Consider the following 25,195-nt stretch of genomic DNA (forward strand, 5'->3'; position numbering starts at 1 on the left):
ACCACCTCTCCACTTCCTCTTGTGAATGACTAGAGAAGGAATGCTATTAGTTTTGGTTAGTAATTGCTATTCACTAACTATTACCATTTGAATAACAGCATTTGATGCTATAATCATTCCTAATGTCTTATATTTTTGTTTCATAATTTAATGACTAAAGCATTACTCTCGTAGTTCACTAGCTCCCACACTGAAGGTGCAATGTTCAGTGTGTGTGTCATTATGTAGATGAGCAATGGGTGTTGTTTGACATGATTTAAATGGGTCAGCAGTATTATCCTAGTCACATTAATCATCCAGACAGCTAGAAGGGTTTGGAGGGGGGGTGCCTTGAAAAACGAAAACTAGAGAATCTATTCACACAAATGACACTCACTATTGGCGGGTTATCTAGGATGTGGCTAAGGAGAAGGAAGAGTTACAGACTTTGAACACATGTTTCATTATTTATTCAGAAACTCTAGCTCTATTTCCAGAACTCAAGTGAACACCCACAGAGACAGATTGCTGAGACATCGTATTGTAATTTAAAAAAAGAAAAAGCGTTTGATGAAAATCTGTGTAAACCTTTTCCATTCAAGAAGAACAAATACATTTAAGAACCAAGTTCCAAGTGAGACTGAGTCCTGAGGGTGGGGTGGGGCCCCCAGAATCCACAGAGGGGACCAGATGGAGACACACAGATACAGAGCTCTCACTATGGATGATAACCACCTGCCGAGGGATCCTGGGAAGGGAAGAAGAGACAGGGCAGGGAGAGAAATGAAGATGTCCTAGGATCATCGTGCCCAGTCCTGAGTCAAAAGGAAGTATGCAAGGAGAGGCAATGAAAGGCTGAGGTATGAATTTTCACACAGCAATCCTATTTATTCTCTTTTTCTTCCACCTCATGGCTAACCTTGGTATTGGCTGGTAAAGAGGGGGTCTGGCCCACAAAGCTAGTGGCTCTTAAAGACAATCATACTACCACGTTGCCCTATAGGAAGAAGGCACTTTGTAATAGCAAGTGTACCCCACAATCATTTCTCCCGGTAAAGCCCTTTAGTAGGGGCTGTGACATCTCTGAAAAAACCGTGTCTACTATTTCACTCTTTGTGTTTGTTTTCTTTTCTTTCTTTTTAGTTTTTTTTTTTCCTTAGGCATTGTTTTTGTGTCTGTGAGAGGGTATTGGATCCCCTGGAAATGGAGATACAGACAGTTGTGAACTGCCATGTGGGTGCTGGGAATTGAACCAGGGTCCTCTGGAAAAGCAGCCAGTGCTCATAACTACAGAACTGTCTTTGCAGTCTCTGTTTTTCTTTCCTATGTAGTCCAAGCTGGGTTTAAATTTGCCATCCTCTTCCTCTCATATTTTATAGTTTATGTGCCTATAATTGTGTTAAGCAGCTATTTTGAAAGTAGTATATCCCAGGGCTGGAGAGATAGCTCAGCAGTTAAGAGCACTGGCTGCCCTTCCAGAGGACCTGTTTCAATTCCTAGCACCCACGTGACAGCTCACAACTGTCTGTAACTCCAGTCCCAAAGGATCTGGCATTCTCACACAGACAGACATGCGGTAAAACACCTATGCACATGAAGGAAAAGGATCTCTTTAATTCCAGCACTTAGTAGGCAGAGGCAGATATGTCTCTGAGTTGAAGGCCTGCCTGGTCTACAGAGCAAGTTCCAGGACAGCTAGAAAACTTCTCCTGTCTCAACCCCCTCCCCATCCCACTCCCACAAAAAAAAAAAAAAATGTACAGAAATGTCTTCCAATATATAGAAGAACCTATCTAAACAAAACACAGATCTTTATGATCCTTTTTTTCAGGGATTCCATAGCATTTCCTTATAGAGATGGACCCTGCTGCACATCAGTCAGTGATGAATATTATAGTGGGTACTTTTTTATTTTGCATAATATGGCAGCACAACTGCATCTATGTCTATTCTTCTTAGTTTAATTTGTAGAACTTTTTGAGTTAAGAAATATGCAAAATTAGGCAGGTGGTGATGACGCACACCTTTATCCCAGCACTTGGGAGGCAGAGGCAGGCGGATCTCTGAGTTCGAAACAGCCGGGCCTACACACACAAAAAAAACCCTGTCTCAAAAACCAAAACAAGAAAAGCAAAATTTTGTTCTCCACAAAAGTAGCAATCTGTATTCTCAGTGGTGCTTATTTTTCTGTACCTAGTCAATTATATATTTTTTTCATTTTTCTTTCTTTGAAGCATGATCTCTCTATGTAGTCCCAGCTGACCTAGAATTCAATACGTGGGTCAGGCTGGCCTTGAACGCACAGAGATCTTTCGGCCTCCACCTCTGAAGTACTGGCATGCGCCACTGTTGTAGGATACTTGTACACTGTGTGAAGGTGTATTGATGTCATTGGTGTGATAATAAAAAGCTGAATGGCCAACAGCTAGGCAGGAGATAAAGGCGGGACTTCCCAGCAGAGAGAGGAAGTAGGAGGAGCAATCTAGGCTTGTGAGAGAGATACAAGGAGACATAGAGGAATCAGGAAGGGCGGTATGTAACAGAACACAGATTAATAGAAACGGGTTAAAGTTATCAGAGCTAGTTAAAAACAAGTCTAAGCCAAGGCCAAGCTTTCATAATTAGTAAGTCTCCACGTCATTATTGGTAAGCTGGTGGCCCAAAAAAAAGTTTTACTACACTCCACTACTCTGAGCCTACTCTCATCAATACTGTTATTACTATTTTATTTACTTAGAGTTTTTAGAGATAGGGTTTCATGTATCCCATGCTGGCCTCAAACTTGCTCTGTAGTTGAAGATGACCTTTGTACTAGTGTTTTGTTTATGCTATAACAAATAAAGCTTGCCTGAAGATCAGAGCTAGCCACACTAGTTAGCCAGGCAGTGTTGGCTCACACCTTTAATCCCAGCACTGGGGAGGTGGAGACAGGAGTGATATGACTGGGAGGAGAGAGGAAGATGAGGTGGGAGGAGACAGGAGCTCATTGCAGTCTGAGCAGCAGTCAGGCTGAAGTAGTCAGTCTGAGGATTTGTAGTCTGAGCAGTCAGTCTGACTCACAGGGGAGTATCCTGAGTATATGAAACCTCAAACCTGACCCCACAGTGACACGCTTCCTCCAACAAGGCCATACCCACTCCAACAAAGCCTAATAGTGTCACTCTCTCTGAGATTATGGGGGCCGATTACATTTAAACTACCACAATGATGCTAACTCCAGTTCCCATAAACACTATGTCATCCTGGTCTCCCTGCCTCTAGCACAGCAGCCTGAGTTGCACAATTGGCAAATGGACACTGAGAACTCATGAACCCTGAATACCCGAAATGCATGCTTCCTTTGGAATTATTCTAGTTTTAGCTGGAAGCAGGTCTCAGTGATCACCCCCTTCACCACACAAAACTGAAGATTGGCTTGTAGCTTATATAGCTACATTAATAGGTGTCAATACTTTAGAAATACTGGTAAATAAAAGCCTGTTTTTTATTGTTGTTGTTTTGCTTTTCTGTTTTTCGAGACAGGGTTTCTCTGCGTAGCTTTGGAGCCTATCCTGGCACTCGCTCTGGAGACCAGGCTGGCCTCGAACTCACAGAGATCCTCCTGCCTCTGCCTCCCGAGTGCTGGGATTAAAGGCGTGCGCCACCAACGCCCGGCTAAAAGCCTGTTTGTAACAAATGTGAAAGACATGTTTATGTACTGCTATAATTTTTAAATATGTTTAATCCCAAACATGTCCATAGAAAATGATTCTGTATCTCATTAGAGTTGTTTTTCACTTTAGCATGAAAAAATAATGATATTTACTCTATTTTCTTGGAGCATAGCATTCATGATGGACAAGGTCAGTTCAACACTAAGATAAACACGTGGTCTTAGTTGTGCGTAGGGGATTATCCAAACATGGATAATGTGGCTAAATTCTCAGGCTAGCCTGTTAATTCATAAAATGACTGAAATTCTACACATTTTCAAAACAACAACAACAAAAAAAGTAGGAGACACTTCAGCAGCAGCTGTAAACTTGTGTCTTTATCGGGATTATGATTTTCATTGGAGATACTGCTGCCTTTACAACACGGTTTCTAAAGAGAAACACCTTCCACTTTGTTGGCCAATGTGAGAATGGGAGATAACCAATCTGCACCTTCTATTTCCCATGTTCCACCCCTTCCTCCCAAACTCATGGGAAAAGGAGGGTGATTGAATGTCCCTAGAAACTCTAGAGAGAAGGCCAAGTCTTGCCCCTTCCTGTATTCCTAGAACAGACCTCAGAACCAGGATTCTAATGTTGCTTTTGCGTGTTTTAAACAAGGTCTCACTCTGTAGACTTGACTGGCCTGTGTAGGAGAAATGTAGGCATGACCTGGTGGTCAGCCTACCTGGTACACTGCACTTCTAAGTAAGAAGCAGGGCATACCATGTTTACTTAGAGCATAAGTGGGTGGGGTCTTCCCAGAAGTCAGAGCACTGCTGGGAAGTAGTGAGTAGCCAGTAGGTGGCCTGCAGAGGGGCCTGCACTCTCCACATCTCCTCAGTGCTTCTTCCGCATAGAGACCCTGGTGTTATGAGTGCTCACCACCCAATCCAAGGTAATACACTAGCCAATCACAGTCAATAGGTAGGCTTCCACTATATAGTAGCTGCTCACATGCAGTGAAGCAGACGCTGTTCCCTGAAACTGTCTCTGGAGTGGTTCATCTCTGTGTGCCCCAGTAACAAGGCCCTGGAACTCACTATGTAGACCAAGCTGGTCTCAAACCCACATATTCATCAGCCTCAGTCTCCTAAATTCTGAGATTAAAGGAGTGCACCACCATACCTGGCCAAAGTTGCCTTTTTTTTTTTTTTTTTTCTTTCTAGCTTCTATATAGTGAGAGGAAGTAAGTTCAGGCAGCCCTATTCACCTAACTCTTAACAAAGAACATGGCAAGCCCCAGTGCAATCACCTCAGATGAAACATGGTGTCTCTGTGGAATGAGTCCCTGACATGGTTGCAGCTATAGATGTTAAGTGTGGATAACTGTTTGGAGCAGTGGGACTGGGTTGTCTGGCTTTCACTTCTGGCTTTATGCTACCTTCGGCAAGTCACTTAACTACTTCCCCCGCACCCTGCAAAAAAAGAGTCAGACACGGTGGCACATGCTTGTAACCCAACCATCCAGGAGGCAGGGTGATATAGAAGCCAAAGCCTGTACCTTAAAAAAAAAAAAAAAAGTTATAGTATGTAATACGTTTTTACTCTAATGCTTACTGGCTAGCACAGAACAATCAATAAACTGAGTTAGCATACATTATAGGCTGAATACCACAATGAATAAAAACTTACAAATGTCCACAAAGAGTTTGTGTGTCCAAAATGTTTCTAAACTCACCCATACTCACTCACCCACCCTCACATACACACTCAAACTCCTCAAATAAAACATGCTTTAAAATTACAGGTGTAAATAGCAGACAGGAGTTATCTGTGTCACTTTCCTAATAATATTTTCAAAGTGCATTAGAAGTCTAATAATGCCAGATATAAGTGAAGTTATGTGGACAACCAGAATTAAGTAGGGGATGGCCAGTGACTCAGCTTGCTGCCAAGCCTGACAACCTGAGTTTGATCCCCAATTCTTAACTGGCTCAGCAGTCAAGAGCATTTGCTTTCCTTGTGGAGGACCTGAGTTCAGTTCCCAGCATCCACATGGTGGCTTATAGCCATCTACAAGCATGAACACAGTACACAGATATATGTGCAGGCAAAACACCCATACACTTAAAAAAATAATAAATCTAAAACTTAAAAAAAATTAAAACAGCATTAACTACATGTCCAGCAACAATAGGATTGATATATTATGGTAAATTCCTAAAATGATAGACCTCAAAGGACCAAAATGAAGGAACTACAATTACAGACAATCAAATGAGTAGATTATAAAAATACAAAGTCACAGTTTGGTAATCTACAGGTGTATGAGATAATTATAAAGGAAAGCAATAAACAAATTAGTATTTATCACAAGGTGACTCAGTGGGTAGAGGCATTTGCTGCCTCAGTGTGACAACCTGAGTTCAATCCCCAAACCCAAAGCATAAAGGGGGAGGAAAGAGCCAACTTCACAGAGTTTCCTCTGACCTTCACCATGCACAAGACCACACATACACATTATACCCAGATATACACACATATACACACACGCACACACATGCACAATAATAATCAATAATAATTTAAAAAGTAAAGCCTGTAATCCCATCACTCGAGAAGCAGAAGCAGGAGGACTACTCCAAGTTCAAGGCCAGCCTGAGCTATACAGTGGGCTCCAGGCCCTAGGGCTACACAGTGAGACTCTGTATTAAAAAGAAAAGAGAATTTTTAATTCTGTTAATTCAAGATATGGTTCTATGGATGATAGAAAGATGGACAAGGATGATGTGGAAGTTGAATGAGCTCCTGGCAATGGTCTAATTTTTTAAAAACCATCAAATGTATAGTCACATTGGTAGTTCTTTACAATAACTCATTAAACTATATATTTGTTTTATACATTTCTCTCTATATATCATCTTTTACAAAAGGAAGGTAATGAGGGAAGAGGCTAGAACTAGAAACCATTTTCCTTTTCTTTTTTAAGACTTAAAAAAAAAAAAAATTGTGAGCTGGGCAGCAGTGGTGCAGCGTTTAATCCCAGCACTTGGGAGGCAGAGGCAGAGGCAGATGGATCTCTGTGAGTTCCAGGACAGTCTCCAAAGCTACACAGAGAAACCCTGTCTCAAAAAACAAAACAAAACAAGTGCATGTATGCTTATGTGTAGCACACACATGTGAGAGTCGAGGAGACCAGAAAAGACACTAGGTCCCAGGGACTGGAATTACAGAGGTTTGTGAGCCACCATGTGGGTGCTGGGACCTGAGTTTTGTCCTCTGTAAAAGCAGGAAGTACCCAGCCATCTCTCAGACATCTTTCTAGGCCACCAGAAAACATTTTAACAATCAAATTTCTGTGTATAACGATACAAGAATTTTAAAATACTTATTAATATTAAATTCAAACTTTTTTTTTTTTATTTTTGAGACAGAGTTTTTCTGTGTAGCCCTGGCGGTCCTGGAACTAGCACAGTAAACCAGGCTGTCCTGGAATTCAGAGGTCCACCTGTGTCTGCCTCCTGAGTGCTGGGATTAAAGGTGTGTGCCACTATTGCCCAGCTCAAACAGTTTTCAAGTCAAGGAAAATATCAGGTAAAAAGAATCATCTATTCATAATTCTTTCACTCTTGTTCTCTCTCTCTTTCAAAACCAGGAGTTTCACTGGATAGCCCAGGCTAGCCTCAAATTCTCAATCTTCCTGCTTCAGCTTGTGGTGCTGGCATCTAAGTATACACCTATGTATATAGAGTGTACACCCTGCCCAGCTCACAGGGAGAGCATTATCAGTGAGGAAGTTTATGTGAAAATTAATCTCCTATTACATAACAGCTAATACACAGCCATAATGAGTAGATACCTACCCTTTTCTTGGAGCTTCCAATTTTATTTCATTGATAGTGCAGACAATCCAGCTGTGACCACAGGGGGAAAAAGTTGCTACATTTTCTTAACAGGAAAACTATCCTTTTGTACTCAGAAGGGCAAAGGCAGGAAGATGGAGAGTTCGAGGCCAGCCTGGACTGTGAAGAACCATCTCAAAAGACCAAATTATTCTAAACACCTTCCTATCCCCCTTACCAAAAACAAAACAAACAACAACCTACTGTATCCTTCTGAGTAACAAATAATAATACAGTCGACATATCTGTAGCTGGTAATGAAGAAATCTCACACATAGTCTTTAATTTGGTCTAACAATTTGTGCAAGGAAAATTGAGATGTACTGATTTTACAGGCAAAAAGGATCCACCCCCCAACCCAAACAAAACCCCAAACCCAAAGTGCAGGCCACAGAATTTAAAGGATCTGTCGAAATATCTCATTACAAATGGGAAACATAACTCAGTCTTTCTCTCTGTATGTGTGTTTCTTTCTCTCTCTCTTCTCTCTGTGTGTCTCTGTGTGTCTCACTGTAGCCCAGTCTGGCTTGTAACTCAATATGCTATCCAGGCAGGCCCCAAACTTTTGGCATTCCGTCTTACTTTAGCCTCTTAAGTGCAGACATTACAGGTGTGAACCACCACACTGGGCCCTCAGCCTATTTTGCAAACACTTTTTATTACAGAAATTACACACACACACACACACACACACACACACACACACTCGAGCAGGCATATACTGGTACAACACATGCTATATAGCCAATATGAAGTTTCAGCAAACTACTCTGACCGATTTTAAGTTAAAATCATTTAGTTTTGTTTGTTTGTTTGTTTTGTTTTTTGAAAATTGGAACATCTTTTATGCTTATGCTTTAGTACAATTAATATTGTAAAATTGACCAAAAGCATTTTACAGATTCAATTAGAAGCATCAACATTACGATACAATTCTTCACAGATAAGGGGGTAAGCTCTCAGCTACTGCTCCAGTGCTATGCCTACCAGCCTGCTGCTGTGCTCCCTGACATGATGGTAATGGACTCACAGTCTGAAACTGAGAGTCTGGAATGTACTGTATCTCCTATATGTTTTCTTGGCCATGTGTCTTATCATAGAAGTAAGAATGTAAGCCGGGCGGTGGTGGCGCACGCCTGTAATCCCAGCACTTGGGAGGCAGAAGCAGGTGGATCACTGTGAGTTCGAGACTAGCCTGGTCTACAAGAGCTAGTTCCAGGACAGCCTCCAAAGCCACAGAGAAACCCTGTCTCGAAAAACCAAATACCACGTGAATTCACTCATCAGTATTTATTTTAGGATGCATATCTAAGCAGCAAAGGTTATTTTTAATCCTTTATACAACATATATACATATATATTATGTATATAACATGTAACACCAACATATTAAAAATTAATATGATTCCTTAGACTCATCAAATAATTGGCTGATCCTTAGATATTATTCATTTGTTTCTTTTTAAAACATTTTTCATAATTTATTTTTTTTTATTTAATGGGCACTGGTGTTTTGCCTGCATGAATGGGTGAGGGTGCTGGATCCCCTTCTGGAGTTACAGACAGTTGTGAGCTGCCATGTGGGCACTGGGAATTGAACCCAGGTCCTCTGGAAGAGCAGCCAGTGCTCTAAACCTCCAGCCCCATCCATTTGCTTCTTTAAAAGTTCAACAAAAAAATTTATAGTAAAATAAGATCTGGATAAAATCTGTTGCATTTGCTTGACTCGTTTCACACACTGTCTTAAAAAAAAATATTCTCTCTCTTTTTTTCCTTCCTAGTAGTTTATTTGTTTAGGAAATTCATTTATTTGTCCCTTATAGTTCCTCCATTCTGGAATTCTTTGAAGCTTTAACTTCTGATGTTTTGGTTGTGAGCCTTAGCCTGTCTGTAACAGCTGAGCTCTCTCTCAGCCCTGTAGCTTTAACTTTTATTATCATGTAAAAACATTAATTGCCCAGACTTAAACCGCTTGTCTTTTCCATTCTTTTATTCTCACACTTTCATTTTGGGGGTAGGATGGGGCTGGGCGATTAGAGGTAACAAGACAAGATTGCAATTTAAAGGGGGGAAAACCCAACTCCAAATGGATTTGTCTTAAAGAATGAAACCCAAACCCAAAAGAAAACAGGTGAAATTAGCCATTGAAATGGCGGCCCTGTGAATCAACCCTTGCCCCCTACATCTGGCAGCACTTAGCTCCTCCAGGGCATACTTGGTGCCCTAGGGCACTGCTACACATGTCTGACCAGCCGGGGAACAACAAAGCACACAGAGGCTATAAAAAGAGACAGCAGGTAACCATCAGGCCTGCGAAAGGCACAGGCTGTCTGACAAGACACACACAGGAACCAACTGCTTATTCCCATGGCTGAGCAGTACTTGGCGGAGGGCTTTATTGCTGCACTCACATTCTGCAGCATGCCTGTTTAAGTCACTGGGTAACTTCCTTGTTTTTATCAGGTCCACACATCCTCCCTTTTCTTTCAGACACTCAGGGAAAAGCACCAGAGAGGAGCTACATAAAGCTCCCTTGTATTCTTGCCAAAAACCCATCCAGAAACTCAACTGTATTGCTGTCTGGACTATATTCCCAGACTGGAAGAAGTAAAGGTACCAGATTACTCTGCAAACATTTTAGATTTATATATTAAAAAAACAAACAAACAAACAAAAAAACAGCACACAGAAATGGCATCATCTACTTACAATCACTTTACAACTGAAATGAACATAGTACTACAGTTTTAATGGCTCTTGCCTAAGTGAGCATTATAACTGTGAAAACAGACCCTGCCTGCATTTCCCAGAGCCTAAAGCCTTCTTCAGGGCAATGTGGGTAATGGTTCCTGTTCTCCACCAAGACCACTGTAAACATATCCAACTCACTCCTCCTAAAGCAACCTTTGCAGCACAGACTTGATCACAACTCTTACACACACTAAGGCTCTACAGGGTATTGCCTCACCAAGAGGTAATGCAGAGTTAGACAGGGTAGGGCTCAAACAGGCTGGAGGGGGCACAGCTTGGAGCTATCGGATCTTCTCAATTATTTTAAGTCACGATCATGACAATTGTCAACAAACCTATTTTATACACAGGGCACTGGGAGTGGCTATGGATAGTCCTAGCCTTCCCTTTTGGTGGAATATTTATGAATTATGAAGCATTGAAAATGATGACTTAAGGCAAAGCTTTCCTAAATTGTCATTCAGTCTTCACTCATTAGCACAATGTCTTAAACTAATATTCAATGCACACATACATACATGCATGCAGGTGAGTGTGTTTAACTGAATTAAGACATTCTTTAACAAATGGAGCACATACAGTTAAATATTTGGAAAAGCTAAACACATTTTCGTTTTTAAGCATAAAAGAAAATGAAATGAAAACTTGCTTAAGGAATAGAATTACTTCCTGTTAATTGGTGTTGCTCTCTTGCATCTAAATTAAGATAAAAGGCAGAAAGGTAATTGCTGACTTCATTACTATTGCTCACGACTTTATTACAAAATCTGAAGCAGAGCCAGGATTTGAATTAGACAGACACCTCCAGCCTAGGAGATGGCTCAGCAGGTAAAGTGCTTGCCGCTCAAACATGAGTGCCTGAATTCAGATTCCCAGGACCCTTGGAAAAGCCAGGTGCAGTCACCCGCATCTGCAGCCCAAGGGCTGGGGAAGGAAGAATGGAGACAGGTAGATCCTAGGGGGCTAATGACCAGCCAGGTTCAGAGAGAGAGACCCCTGTCTCAAAGAATAACCTGGAGCCAGGTGGTAGTGGTGCACGCCTTTAATCCCAGCACTAGGGAGGCAGAGGCAGGTGGATCCCTGTGAGTTTGAGAGCAGCCTAGTCTACAAGAGCTAGTTCCAGGACAGCCTCCAAAGCCACAGAGAAACCCTGACTCAAATTCCACCCCACCCCCACCCCCGAAAAAAAAAGAATAACCTGGAAAGCAATGGGGGAGACATTCAACATGGACTTCTGGCCTCCACGTACTAGTGTGCACACCAGAGCACCCGTGTGTGTGTGTGTGTGTGTGTGTGTGTGTGGTGTGTGTGTGTGTGTGTGGTGTGTGTGTGCTCCCGCGCGCGCACACACACACACACACACACACACACAAATAGAAAAAAATTTCCAATTAATGAAGCCCGAGGCTAGGGCTTATGGTTTAAGGATACAATTAGAGGGTTGGGGAAGAATCCTTCTGTGACATGGTAGCAATACATGTCCACACACCCGTGGACCTTCTTATTTACACCTGCTTTAGTTCATTTTCACTCTGTAATTTAAAAAGCAAGACAGGCATGGTGGCGCACGCCTTTGATCCCAGCATTCAGGAGGCAGAAGCAGGTGGATCTCTAGGAGTTCAGACTGGTCTAAATAGTGAGTTCCAGGCTAACCAAGGCTACATAGTGAGACCCTATCTCAAAACAAACAAACAAACTAAAAAATAAACAAGCAGGCTTCACTGTGATACAGCCAGTTTCTCCTAATCTCCCTTTTGCCTAGGTTTGAAAAATAAGCAAGAATGAAAACACACTGGAGCTTTGCAGTTCAGGTTTTTGTAGGTATATATCTCCCTACAACATAAACATATTTTAAAAGAAAGGGGTTAGCTATCTGTAATTTTTATCCATTGTAAACCATGGAGTCTGGTGAGCATCTCCTGGCCTAGTAAGGTCTGGACACACACACAGTCTGTTGTCTATTCAACTTTGTTGAAATTCAGACCATGTTAAATATAGACTACAAGTTGCTAGTAAAGTTGTTTCAATAATAAACATGATCAAAGTCACATTCTGATTATGATTAAATTAGAAAATTAGAATCTGTTTTGTTTGTTTGTTTGTTTTTTCCTGCAGTGCTGGGAAGTTAAAGCCTGGGTGGCATGCATGCTAAGTAAGTGCTTCATCACTAAGTTACTCTTTCTCTCTCTCCACCCCCATGTGTGTACAGACATGTGTGTGTTGTTGTTGTTTCAAACAGGGTTTGTCCGTGTAGCCCTGGTTGTAACTCAATCTGTAGTCCAGGCTGGCTTTGAACTCAGAGATCCATCTGCCTCTGCCTCCCCAGTGTTGGGATTAAGGGCTTTTGTCACCATACCTGGCTCAGTATGTGTGTATGTGTGTGTATTTGTGAGTATGTATGTATGTATGTATGTATGTATGTATGTATGTATGTATGTATGTTTGAACATGGGGAACCGCCTACCTCTGCCAAGTACTGAAATTAAAGACATTCACCATCACCTCCCAGTCTTCAAAATATATTTTTAATGCTCTTAAATTTTTGTTTTTGAGTCAGGCGGTGTTGGTGCACACCTTTAATCTCTGAGTTTGAAATCAGTCTGGTCTACAGAACAAGTTCCAGTACAGGCTACAAAACTATACAAAGAAACCTGTCTCAAAAAACAACAACAAAATTTTGTTCTTGAGACAATGTCTCTGGCTGAAGAGACAGCTCAGCCATTAAAGTTGAGGCTGGAAACCAAAAATATAAGAGACAATGTCTCATTTGGTAACACATGCTCACCTAGAACTCATTATGTAACCCAGACTGACCCCAAATATTCACAATATTCCTCCTGCCTCCATTTCCCAAGTGCTGAGATTATAGACTGCAGGGGTACCATACCCAGCAATGCTCCTAAGTTATTGAACTGAGTTCATATTTATGAGATTAAAAACAGATAGCCCTTCCCTTTTCACTCCTAAGAAATTAATTTCCCATCGTAACTTCTAATGTTTACATATCTCCGTCAGACAGTTCACAGCAAAACAAACTTACTTTCCTGTATAAATAATCTCCCATTATATTACTGATAAACCAAGGACCATACTGCAGATCCCAGACAAGATGGGGTCATTAAACACACACACACACACACACACACACACACACACACACACACACACACACACAGACACACACGGGGAGAGAGAGAAAAAGGGAGAGAAAGCAAGCTTGAGTTTGCATACATGTAGGGTTAAGTATGCTTGGGGATAATCACGGTTTTCAGCTTAGAGCTCTAAGCATTTGCCCACAGCTTCTTGACCAGAATTCCAGATTTTCCTGATGGCCTACAAGGGCTGCATGTCTGGCCCCACCTCTGCCGCCTGCAAAGGCTCCATTCTGCAGTCTCTCAGTGCCCTCCAGCTATGGGGCCCCTTTCTGAGCCTCAGACACACTAAGCTCTTCTGTCTCCGTGTCTGCCCTTTCACCAGCTCCTCACATCTCGGGCTCATTCATATCTTTCAGGCCTCAGCTCGGATGTCACTTCATCAGTGAGGCCTCTGGTCACTCTCTAAAGTGGTCTTCCCAGTTATCCTTACCCTCTTCACTCTTTCCCTTGAAGCCTTTCACCCGTTTTGTAGTTATGTTTATCTGTCCAAGTGTGTCTTACTGGCGCCCCAGCACAATGTTCACCACGCTAGGCATTAAATCACTTGCCCAACTTTGGGGTACAGCTGCTGGGATCAGTGCCTCGCTTTAAGGCTCTGTAGTCTTGTAAAATCCTTGGTACTGTGGACCTGGATTTTCGTGTACCTGGATTTTCTTCTTTTAGAGTCTGCCTTTAAAATTTTGTGCTTGGCTTCCTTGCTAAAAGAACTATCCACATGCCCAGAGGCAACAGTAGGTTTCTGCTTTGTTTTATCTGAGACAGGGTCTCACTATGTAGTTCTTGGCTGGTCTGGAACTCACTATGTAGACAGTGGGGACTTCAAGACACATAGTGGGGACTCATCCAGACCCACCTGCCTCTGCATTCCAAGTGCTGGGAGTAAAGGTATGAGCTGACACACCTGACCCCTGTGAACACTTTTTTTGTTTTTTCTTGTTTTTTCAAGACACGATTTCTTTGTGTAACAGCCTTAGCTGTCCTGGAACTCGCTTTATAGACCAGGCTGGTCTCGGAACTCACAGAGGCCTCTGCCTCCCAAGTGCTGGGATTAAAGGCATGTGGCATTGCTACCCAGTCTATGATCATTTTTAAATGAACGTTTGCATTTATTTATTTATTTATTTATTATGTATATAAGATTCTGCTTCCATGCATATCTGCACACCAGAAGAGGGCACCAGATCTCATAACAGATGGTTGTGAGCCACCATGTGGTTGCTGGGAATTGAACTCAGGACCTCTAGAAGAGCAGTCAGTGCTCTTAACCTCTGAGCCATCTCTCCAGCCCATCTATGTGCATATTTTAAAGATGATTATATTATAAAAATGAGGGGCTAGAGATATGGCTCGGAGGTTAAGAGCTCTTACTACTCTTCCAGAGGACCCATCTATAACTCCAGTTCCAAGGGATCAGACATCTTCTGACCTCTGAGGGCACCGAACATAACTGACGTGCACGTACATATCTGTGGGCAAAATGCTCATACACACAAATCAACCTTTAAACATACATAAAAAATAAAAAGTGAAACCATGGGGCTGGGAAGATGGTAAACTGTTTGTGATGCAGTCATGAAGACCTGAATTCAGATCTCTATCACCTAGCACCAGAGAGGCAGAGACAAGTGGATCCTTAGATCTCGCTGGCCTATCAACCTAGCTAAACTGATAAGCTCTAGAATTATAAGTGTGTAGTATATAACTATAATTATTATATTGTTTTATAGGTTTATATTAATAAGGTGGAGAGTGATTGAGGAAGACTTCTGACATTGTATATGTGTATGTGCCCATGCACACAGGTGCCTATTGAGGCCAGGAGAGGGCATCAGATCCTCTGGAGCTGCAATTATAGGTGTTTGTGAGCCACCTCAGGTGGGTTTTGGGAGCTGAACTCTGGAGCTTTACAAGAGTAACAGGTGCTCTTAACTTCTGATCAATATCTCCAGCCCCTACTCTTTTAAAGCAGTATTTCTCACTGAACCTGGAGCTTGCCAATTTGTACTAGACTAACTAGTTGGCTTGGTGTGGGGATCCCAAATCTCTGCCTCCTGAGTTCAGGGATTACAGATGGCCACAATGTCCATTTGGCTTTTGTGTGGGTTCTGGGTTCTACACTCCAGCCCTCACCCTTGAGCCACAAGTACCCACTGAGACATTTTCCCAGCCTTTACAACCACAACAGCAATATATGTACACACACACACACACACACACACACACACACACACACACACACACACTCATGCATGTTTTGGTTTCTTGAGACAGGGTTTCTCTATGTATCCCTGGCTGTCCTAGAACTTGCTCTGTAGACCAGGCTGTCCTCAAACTCACAGAGATCCACCTGCCTCTGCCTCCTGAGTAAAGGCATACGCCCCACCATGCTTGGCTATAGTATATATTTTAAAGTACTTATATTTTGAGATGCCTACTAAAATATTTAGGTATAATGGCACACATAACACTGCATGCACACAACATTTATGGAGAAGGGGTACAAGGAACCGATGTCTATATAGATAGAGATTACAACCGTTTGTGGAATTTCATTATATTATACTGTCTAATGTATCTTTAAATTTTTCCATAGCAAAAAGCTAAAGGGGTCTGTCAATTACTCTATTACCCATCAAAGCACATCCATATTGTCCACTTGTAGTTCCAGCTACTTGGGAGGTTGGACAGGAAGAGCCATGAGTTTGAGGCCAGTTTAGGCAATAGAGAAAGACCCTGTTGAAAACAAAACAAAAATCAAAACCTCTGAGTCTAAGCCATGTCCCATAGTCCCACAGCCCCACAACTATTACCCTGGATATCCATAAAGTGCAGATTTGCAGGCCCTGCCCTAGACATACAGATTTAGGGAACCCTGTTTGTAATCCAGAAATTACTATTTTCATACATAAAATTTCTTAAACAATAATTCTTACATAAATTAAACTCTGGGAACCATGAGTGGGACATTTTATATCAGGCTTTACTCCTTACCTCCTAAGTGAGAAAATAAAAGATCAGGGACAAATTAACTGATCAGAGTTCAGACCCAGAAAGAACTGTGCCCTCTGCCTCTCAGACCTTGACTTTTAGTGTACTGAGTGGCATGGCCTCACCTTAAAATACATGATCATTAGCATTCAAAAGTTTGCTTCAATTTCCACCAGAACCAAACTTACCCTTTGAATACTTCAAGATACACACACACACACACACACACACACACACACACACACACACACACGTATAAGTATTTGTGGGTCCAGTATTTCTTAAAATGAGCTGTAATAGATAGCTTGGCACTCTGATAAAAGAGGAGGTGTTTATGGCCAAATCTCTGGGTCTGGCTGAAAACTGAGAGCAACTTCTCATTTGATAGGACCTTAGCATAGGAATACAGCAGGGAGTCACCCGCTTGCTGTTGCAGAAGGTCTGGAGGACAACTTTTTTTCTGACCAGAGAGGTCACTGACTGGGCTTTGCGGCTTTGGTTTCTCAAAACCCCTCTTACTCGTAAAGATGTCCTTGGCATCCACAACTGGTAACTAGAGAATGTATGAGGTGGGTATCTTTTCTAGCTACACTCATATTTATTCCCTTTTTGGTATTAACCCAAGTGTTCTTAATTTGAATTAAGGGTGATTAAAGTAGAGATACACAGGTTCTTAGGGAGCACAGCCAACTGTTATGGATGGAATGTGGGGCTTTATGTATGCTAGGCAGGTGCTCTGCCACAACTTCAGCCCCAACGTTTTTATGATAGAAAATGTCAAACATATGCAGATTGGGAGAATTTTACAGTAAATACCCACACTTACTCCCTGGACTCTGTTACATTTCATTACACTTGTCCTTTAGGGCATTTCTAAGCATACTACCATCTACCCATCAACCCATCGGTTCAGTTGTTCTGTCCTTGAACTCCTGACCCCCTGCTTCCCAGGAGCTAGGATTGCAGGTGTAGTCACACAACCACACCCAGCTTTTCTTTTCCTGTTCTTTCAAATGCGTTTCAAAGTGACAAGAAAGATCAAGAGCAGCTTGCCATGTGTCAGCACCCATGTCCTTGAACTGTAAGACTTCACTGTGCACTTACAGATCAGGACTGGGAGGTGGGAGGTACATTTTTCACAGCACATGCATGCACAAATCCTCAGTGCACCATTTGGGGAGTTCTGACAGGCCTCCAAATCCTACAAAGATACAAGCTATTCCCAACGTGGCAGGATGCTCAGTTGCATCCCGGCAAAGCCCACCTCACACGGTACCCGTGGAAGTGGTGATCTGATGCTGCCACATTAGTGGGTGAGTGTCCTGTCGGGCCTGGAATGATCGTAACATTTCCCCAGCGGGATAACTTAGGTGGGAGAGAGGTTTGTTCTTTTTCTCAGATCACATTAACACGACACAAGAACAAAAACTCCAGACCCTGAGCGGTTACTTTATGCTTTCCCGACTTGACTGTGCACCAAATCTTCATTTCAAACTTGCAAGTTAATGGAAGGAAACTCAGGGCTTCTGACTCGTTCCAAGCAAGTAGACATTTTTTTCCCCATAACCTTTTATCAAGGCAAAACCTACAAGAATAGCTAGTATAGAGGAAAATAATCATGAATGCATTTAAAAGAGACTAAAAATAATTCACATAGGAAATGCAATTATGTTTAATTACATTGGCTGGGAATATTCACCCTGCAATCTTAAATACAAGTGTTTGAAATATATCCTATGCAAGGAAAAGCTCCAGTCAATTACACAGCTAAAAAGCATATATTTGCTTAATATCTGAATTTTCATGACTCCAAATGTAACACAATCCAGGTTTTGAAAATTAATGACCATTATTTCTTAGGCATGCAAGCAAAGCAGGAAGATTATCAAGGATATTCTTAGGCTATCTGAAAACTACCAACAAACGCCATCTTTTCTCCTATTTGTTTAATAACTGCTGTCATTCTTTTTGTAAGCAGCAATCAGAAGATGTCAAACAAATTCTGCCTTTGCTGTGTCTACTGATAGATGCCTCTGCTTGTTTTTATTAAAAACAAAACAAAACAAAAATGTTCCCTACAGTAATTACCAGTCCTGGCGAAGTGGGGGCACTGCTGGGATGCTCAGCAGCCTCTGGGCAAGCAGAGATGCCGGGAGAAAACCACAGAGCAAATGTGAATGCCGGAACACATTTTTCTTTGGCTCCCTTGGGGATCCTGTGACTCTGAGTCTTGGATTCCCTTAAAGGGAAAAGCAGGAGTATGCATGGGGGCAGGGTGGGATCGTGTTTATCAGTCACAACAGTTCATCTGGGCCGAGGTCCAGGTAGTCTGCATGTCTAAATTTGATGAAATATAGGCGCCACCAGGTAACAGTAGTGGTCACGGAGCTTGCCAGAAACCTGTAACTCAAAACTAAAAAATGAAATTAAAAGACTACTTAGGCAGGCAATTTCTTTCTTCGGGATGCAATAATTGCAAACTACAAAGTGGAAAGAACAGACAATGCTTTGTGTGTTTTTAAAAGTTTCTTCTTAATGTAATACAACATCTGGGCCAGAAAAATATACACAAATATTTTCCAACTTGCATTTCAATATGGAACTGGGATGTCTCAGCAGGCCTGCCTCCCGCCCCACCCCCTTCCTCCTTTCCCTACCACGTTCTGGACAGTTCGGCCTGTGGCGGGAGTGGAGGCCGGGGAGGTCTTGGGTGTATCCGGAGGGCAGGTACATGGGGCAATGGTGAGGGAGCAACAGCCTGACCCTGTCCTGTCAATAAACCTTAACCCCTACCCTCGGGGCCCCCGAGCTGCCTCTTCCCTGTCTAGCTTCTTCTATAATTGCTCTAAAAATGACTCTTCATTTAAAAGTACCTTTGTGTAAACACCCCACAGGAACTGACAGTCATCAGAATTAGCACTCAGTTCTAGTTTTTAAGAAGTACAAGAAAAGTCTTTCATTATGGTGGGACTCTGAAAAACGATTTCAACTGCGGTGCAAAACAATACTCAGGGCTCTTTCGCTTTCTCTGCAGGTGACATCAATTTTGACTTTTAAGATGGTTTACAATGAAACGTTAAATCTTTTGATTAAGTTATTTGAGAGTAAAAAACGGAGAAGTGATTTTCTCCCCAGAACCAAACTGCTTTTCTTCTAAGCGCCCCAAGATGCAAAGTCTCATGTCTCATTCCACCCCATGAAGCCCTACTAAAAATTCTAACGGGGATTCAGGTCCTTCTTACCCACACATGAAAATGCAAACAAACAAAAAGTTTATGTTGTTGATGCTTGAGAGAGTCTCATGCAACCCAGGCTGCATTTAGGACTTGCAGTGTAGCTAAAGATGACCTTGAATGCCTCTACCTCCTGAGTACCGGTTTTACAGGCGTGTGCCACCACACCTGGTTTCCGTGGTATTGGGGATTGCACCAAGACTTTAGTGAATGCTAGGCAAACATTCTACCAACAAGGTTACATCTCCAATCCTGTTGTTGTTGTTAAATTTATAAAATTTTTATTTGGTATTATTTGTGTATATGTGTATGCATGATACACATGTGTGTGGATTTGGGCAAACATGCGCCATTGTACATCTGTAGAAGTCAGAGGACAACTTCCAGGGATCAGTTCTCTTCTTCCACCAAGGGCTGTGGAGACTGAACTCAGGTTATCAGGCCTGTGAGGCAAGTACTTTTACCCACTAAGCCATCTTGCCAGCCCTGTTGTTTTTAAGTAACAGATCAATTCAGTCTTGCAGACAAAAACAAAATACATTTTCATAGTTTATGGCTTGTGTGTGTGTGTGTGTGTGTGTATAAATTTATATCAACATAATTTTTTTGACTCCCTGGAAGCAATTCTCAGAGCCACTAAATTATTACTTTCCTACTGACAAAACAGGAAAGTCATTTGTTGTCAATTTTATAAAAGGCAACCAGACCTCAATTTTGCAAATCTCAAGTTCTCTTCTGATTGAGTATAGGCTAATTTCTGCCATTTAAAATGATTTATTTAAACAGCTTAAATTAAATAATTCTCTGGTGATTTTTGTTGTTATTGCTGAGGTACTGGGGACTATGCATGCTGCAAGCAAGCACTCTAGCACAGGTAAGTCCCAGTGCTTCTTTACTTTTACCTTTTTGTCTTTCTTTTACTTTTTTCTTTCTTTCTTTCTTTTCCCTCTCTCTCTCTCTCTCTCTCTCTCTCTCTCTCTCTCTCTCTCTTTCTCTTTTGAGAAGAGGGTCTCACTAAGTTGCTCATCCTAGTCTTGAACTCAGGCTGTAGCACAGGCATGATTTGAATTTGTGATCCTCTCACTTCAGTCTCCCAAGAAACTGGAATTATAGACCTCTACCACAAAGCCTGGTGTGCTGGCTAGTTTTATGTCAAATTGACGCAAGCCAGAGACATATCTAGGTAGAGACAATCTTAATTGAGAAAATGTCTATAATTTTGGCCTATAGGCCAGTCTGTGGTAGATTTTTTTGCTTGTGATTGACGTGGGAAGGCTCAACCCATTGTGGTGCCACCCCTGAGCAGGTGGTCCTGGGTGCTATAAGCAAGCAGGCTGAGCCAGGTGGTAGTGTATGACTTTAATCCCATCACTCAGGAGCAGAGGAAGGCAGATCTCTGTAAATTCAAGGTCAGCCTGGTCTGCAAAGTGAGTTCCAGGACAGCCAGGGCTACACAGAGAAACCCTGTCTTGGGACAGAGGGCAGGCTGAGCAAGTCATGAGGAGCAAGCCAGTAAGCAGTATCCACCCTTGGTACCCATGTCAGTTTCTGCCTCTAGGTTCCTACTCTGACCTCCTTGGATGATACACTATAAGCTGTAAAATAAAATAAACCCCCAAATTACTTTTGGTCATGATGTTTTATCAAAGCAATAGAAAAGTAACTAAGACACCTAGTTCTCTAGTAATGCATTACTAAATACTGGCAAATTAAAAGAAAGTCTCCTTTGCTATTTTCTCAATAGTACACTGTGGTTTGGAAGTGTCCCTCATATGTCCATGTGTTAAGGGCATGGTCATCAGCCTGTGGTGCCACTGAGAAGTAGCAGACCCTATAGGAAGTGGGGGCCTTTTGTAAAGATGTTTGGTTATTGATGGTATATGCTTAAATGGGATATTGGGACCTTCTGTAGTTTGAATGAGAATGGCCCCCATAGGTTATTGATATATTTGAATGTTTAATCTGCAGTTCATGGAAGTGTTTGGGAAGGATTATGAGACATGGCCTTGTTGGAGGTTTGTCACTGGGAGTGAGCTCTGAGGTTTCAAAAGCCCATGTCATTTCTAGTTAGCATTTCCTTTTTTTCCCCCTCCCTCCTTCCCCTTCTCTCTTTCCCTATCTGTGCCTAGTGGCTGTTGTCACAACATGTAGGCTCTCGGTTACTGCTCTAGCACCATGCCTGCCTATCTGCCACCATGCACGCCAGCATGATGATCATGGACTAACCCTGAAGACCTCTTGTATTTTCTACCTTATTTCTGACCTTTGCCCCAGGGCCTTCAATGTACATGTTCTCACCATTTTAGGACTTTGACATATTGTCCCTCTGACTTCAACAATTTTGTTCTTCACTACCATCAACTTTTAAGGTCTTCTAAACTGTCACCTCCTCTGACCCTTTAAGACCTCAGTAGGTGGTCTATCTCTGGGACTCACATTCTCTGTGAATGCCTGACCATAGCCCCTAACACATATTGCTTGCCATTGTCATCATCTTCCTACTCTGAACCTTCCACTAGGTTGCAAGCTCCCTGGGGACAAGGAATGTGCTTATTTTATCACTGTATCATGTTTGAGAAATTAGAAATCTCTTACAAATAAAATGACCAGATATAAAGTAAATAAAGGAAAAAATGCGTAAAGGTGGTCTAAATATGGTCCATGGATAACAGTCCTCAGGGACTAACAACATTATCTTGCCCAAGATTTGACAGGAAAAGGATTTGCAGGAAGGCTTGAGGACTTGCTGGTTCCAACACATTAGAAGTGGTTAAAACCCTGCAAACTATTCAGTTGGACATCATCACTGGGTACAGATAAAGACTACAAATTAGATCAAGGTTATGCCACAAAAGGAATGATAAAACCGGAGTAAAATCAAAGAAGGTAGAATATACCTAAGAACAATATTTCTGCCCCAGATGTAGCAGAACTCATTTCAGACGTCAAAAAGATGGTGACTCAAACACATATTCACTTTCACTGCTATTGTACTTGTTTACTTACTTACCCTAGCAGTGCTGGGGACTGAACCCAGAGACAAATGAGGCAAGTGCTCTATCACTGAGCCACACCCCCAGCCCTACCTCTCTTACAGATTAAGGCAGAAGCCCACAAGATCAGAAGACAAGAGGGGACAAGAGGTTAAAGAGAAGATCAGGCACTGAAAAGCTCACAATGAGTGGGAAGGGTTGGGGGACCATGGAAATGGAACAGTGTCTATTCAATGCATCGAGGGGGAACTCTCAGGAACCAACTGGGGTCACCAGAATTCCAGACAGAAGAGAAAGTGCAGCTAAAATGGCAAGTGAATGGAAGTGTTTAAAACACGGAAGTCCCAGATCTCATACAATACAAAGTGGGACCACTACCCTTTGACCTTTTTCTTTTTTTCCTTTTGGTTTTTTGAGACAGGATTTCTCTGTGTAGCCCTGGCTGTCCTGGAACTTGCTCTTTAGACCAGGCTGGCCTCGAACTCACAGAGATCACCTACCTCTGCCTCCCAAGTGCTGGGATTAAAGGTGTGCACCACCACTGTCCAGACCCTTTGCCCATTCTGATCAAAGACTGGGGAATTAGTCTCAAGAGGTGAGACCAGAAGTCTTACTAAAATGCCAAGACAGTTGGACATGGGGCACAGTGATGGGGGTGGGGTGGGTGGGTGATGTACTCTCTAGCCCCGATTTGACTGTTTTTAAAATATTCATTTCTAGAGACAGAATTAAATAACTGAGCTAAGGCTGGGTTTGCACCATGAGTAGAATGTGTGTCTACTACATTCGAGGCTTAGTTCCTTCCCCAGCACTTCAAAAACAACACCTTCGATTTTATTTTAATTTTATGCATTTGGGTGTTTTGCCTGAATGTGTTTGTGTACCACATGCTGGCAGTGCCTGTGGAGACTTGTAGAGGGCATCAGATCACCTGGAACTGAGGTTACAAACAGTTGTGAGTCCACCATGTGAGTGCTGGGAATTGAATATGGACCTCTGAAAGAGCAGCCAGTGCTCTTAGCTGTTGAGCCATGTCTCCACCCCACAAAATCCTAATTTTTAAAAAGTAAACGGCAAGCATCTATAATCATCAAAGGCAATACTTCCCAACTTCATGGTTGGAGCATGCCATATTTAAAATATTCAACATGAAACTGAGGATGTAGCTTGCTTGGGAGAGTGCTTGCTTGGCATACATGAGGCCCTGGGTTCAATATCCCCACAACACAAAACAAAACAAAACAAGTGAACCTAACCACCCAATATGAATTATTTGGGGGAATCCTAAAATAATCTCAGTGTAATATAATATGTTAAGTGAGCACCTATTTGTGGTTTGTATTTTTATTTTTAGTTGAGCTAAGGATTGACCCTATGGGATCATTTTTGCTAGAGAAGCACTTTACTACTGAGATATACTCGAATCCTTGTAAATATATTTGTTGTAAACATATTTACAAGTAAGAAAATCACGTGCCATAGCCATGTCTCCCTCCCGTGGTCAGCCTCCGAGGTCGAGTGGCCACTCCCTCTTCCAGTTTTCATTCTCATACATGTGGCCTCTTTCACAGGCCAATATCTCTCTTCTCTTGCTCCTATCAGAGGGGACCTGCCACGCATTACCTCCTTCGCCTTTTCACCCACTCCTTCCTGCTCTCATCCTGTCTTAGAATTCCTCCTCACCCTCCAGTTCTAACGCATTAATTCTTTGTCTCTGCCTAATGAGGCCCTTTCTGCCTGCCTCCTGCACTTTCCTCTTCTTAGACTCTTGTCTCCTCTCCTTTTATATTCTCTAACTCCTGACCTGAGTCCTAATTTGAACCGTTGCTTAGGAAATCTGTTAAGGTGGCCAAGGAGACAATTGGGGCAGATGCATAAATGCAGGACATGCTGCGGGGACCAGGTGGCCAACCCAGGGTTCCCAGGCCTCAGCGGCAGGAGGGGGGCGGGCCTCAACTAAAGGATGGGGCCCACCAGGCCTCTGCCAGAAGCCCAGTCCTGCTGCTCAACAGCCGGAGTGCCCACACAGGGGTGGCCTGGATAGGCTCTGAGAGTTGCCAGTTGGATATACTGACCTAAACAAGAATTAGGTCACGTTCAAGGTCTGATGCACAGAACAACAAGAAAGACAGTTTCAGAGAAGGCTAAATCTTGCCTTCACAGATTCTACTCCTATATTTTCTGGATTTACAGACATGGATGGAATTGAAGGGCAAATCCGACCAGGTACTGAAATCGCAACACACAGACGTTGAATGAGTGTTCTTTTCTGCGCTTTGGAAACGACCCAGGTATTTGGTGAACAAGGGAATCTAGTAGGTATGCTTGATGAGACTCTGCACTGGGAAGGAATTTAAGATCAAGGTCAGCAGTGATTAATATACACACAGGAAGTCATCAACGTTGAAGCAATATGAATCTCATTAAATCTTCAATAGCTTCCTATTGCCTGAAGGAACCGAGTGGTATTCTAATGATTAAAGCAATAACATTAAAGTAGAAAACAGCATTAGAAAATTAATCTGGCCCTTACAAAAGAAGCTACCATCAAGCACTAAC

The 25,195-nt window shown here is 42.3% G+C and overlaps 1 protein-coding gene across 3 annotated transcripts in view; it reads right to left on the reverse strand.

The window, feature by feature from the left end:
• The window catches only part of Metap1d (methionyl aminopeptidase type 1D, mitochondrial), a 72,812-nt gene that overhangs the window by 34,414 nt on the left and 13,203 nt on the right, over positions 1-25,195 (reverse strand). Inside the window, exon 1 of one of the 3 annotated variants that reach the window (XM_035446393.1) lies at positions 16,052-16,142. The exons of the other annotated variants lie outside the window; for them this stretch is intronic. Coding sequence (XP_035302284.1) covers positions 16,052-16,055 — 4 coding nt within the window. The 5' untranslated portion in view covers positions 16,056-16,142. Of the gene's footprint in view, positions 1-16,051; positions 16,143-25,195 lie in introns of those variants that run through there. 3 annotated transcript variants of the gene reach the window in all.

This window comes from Cricetulus griseus, chromosome 6 (genome assembly GCF_003668045.3).
Source record: "Cricetulus griseus strain 17A/GY chromosome 6, alternate assembly CriGri-PICRH-1.0, whole genome shotgun sequence".
Classification (NCBI taxonomy): domain Eukaryota; kingdom Metazoa; phylum Chordata; class Mammalia; order Rodentia; family Cricetidae; genus Cricetulus; species Cricetulus griseus.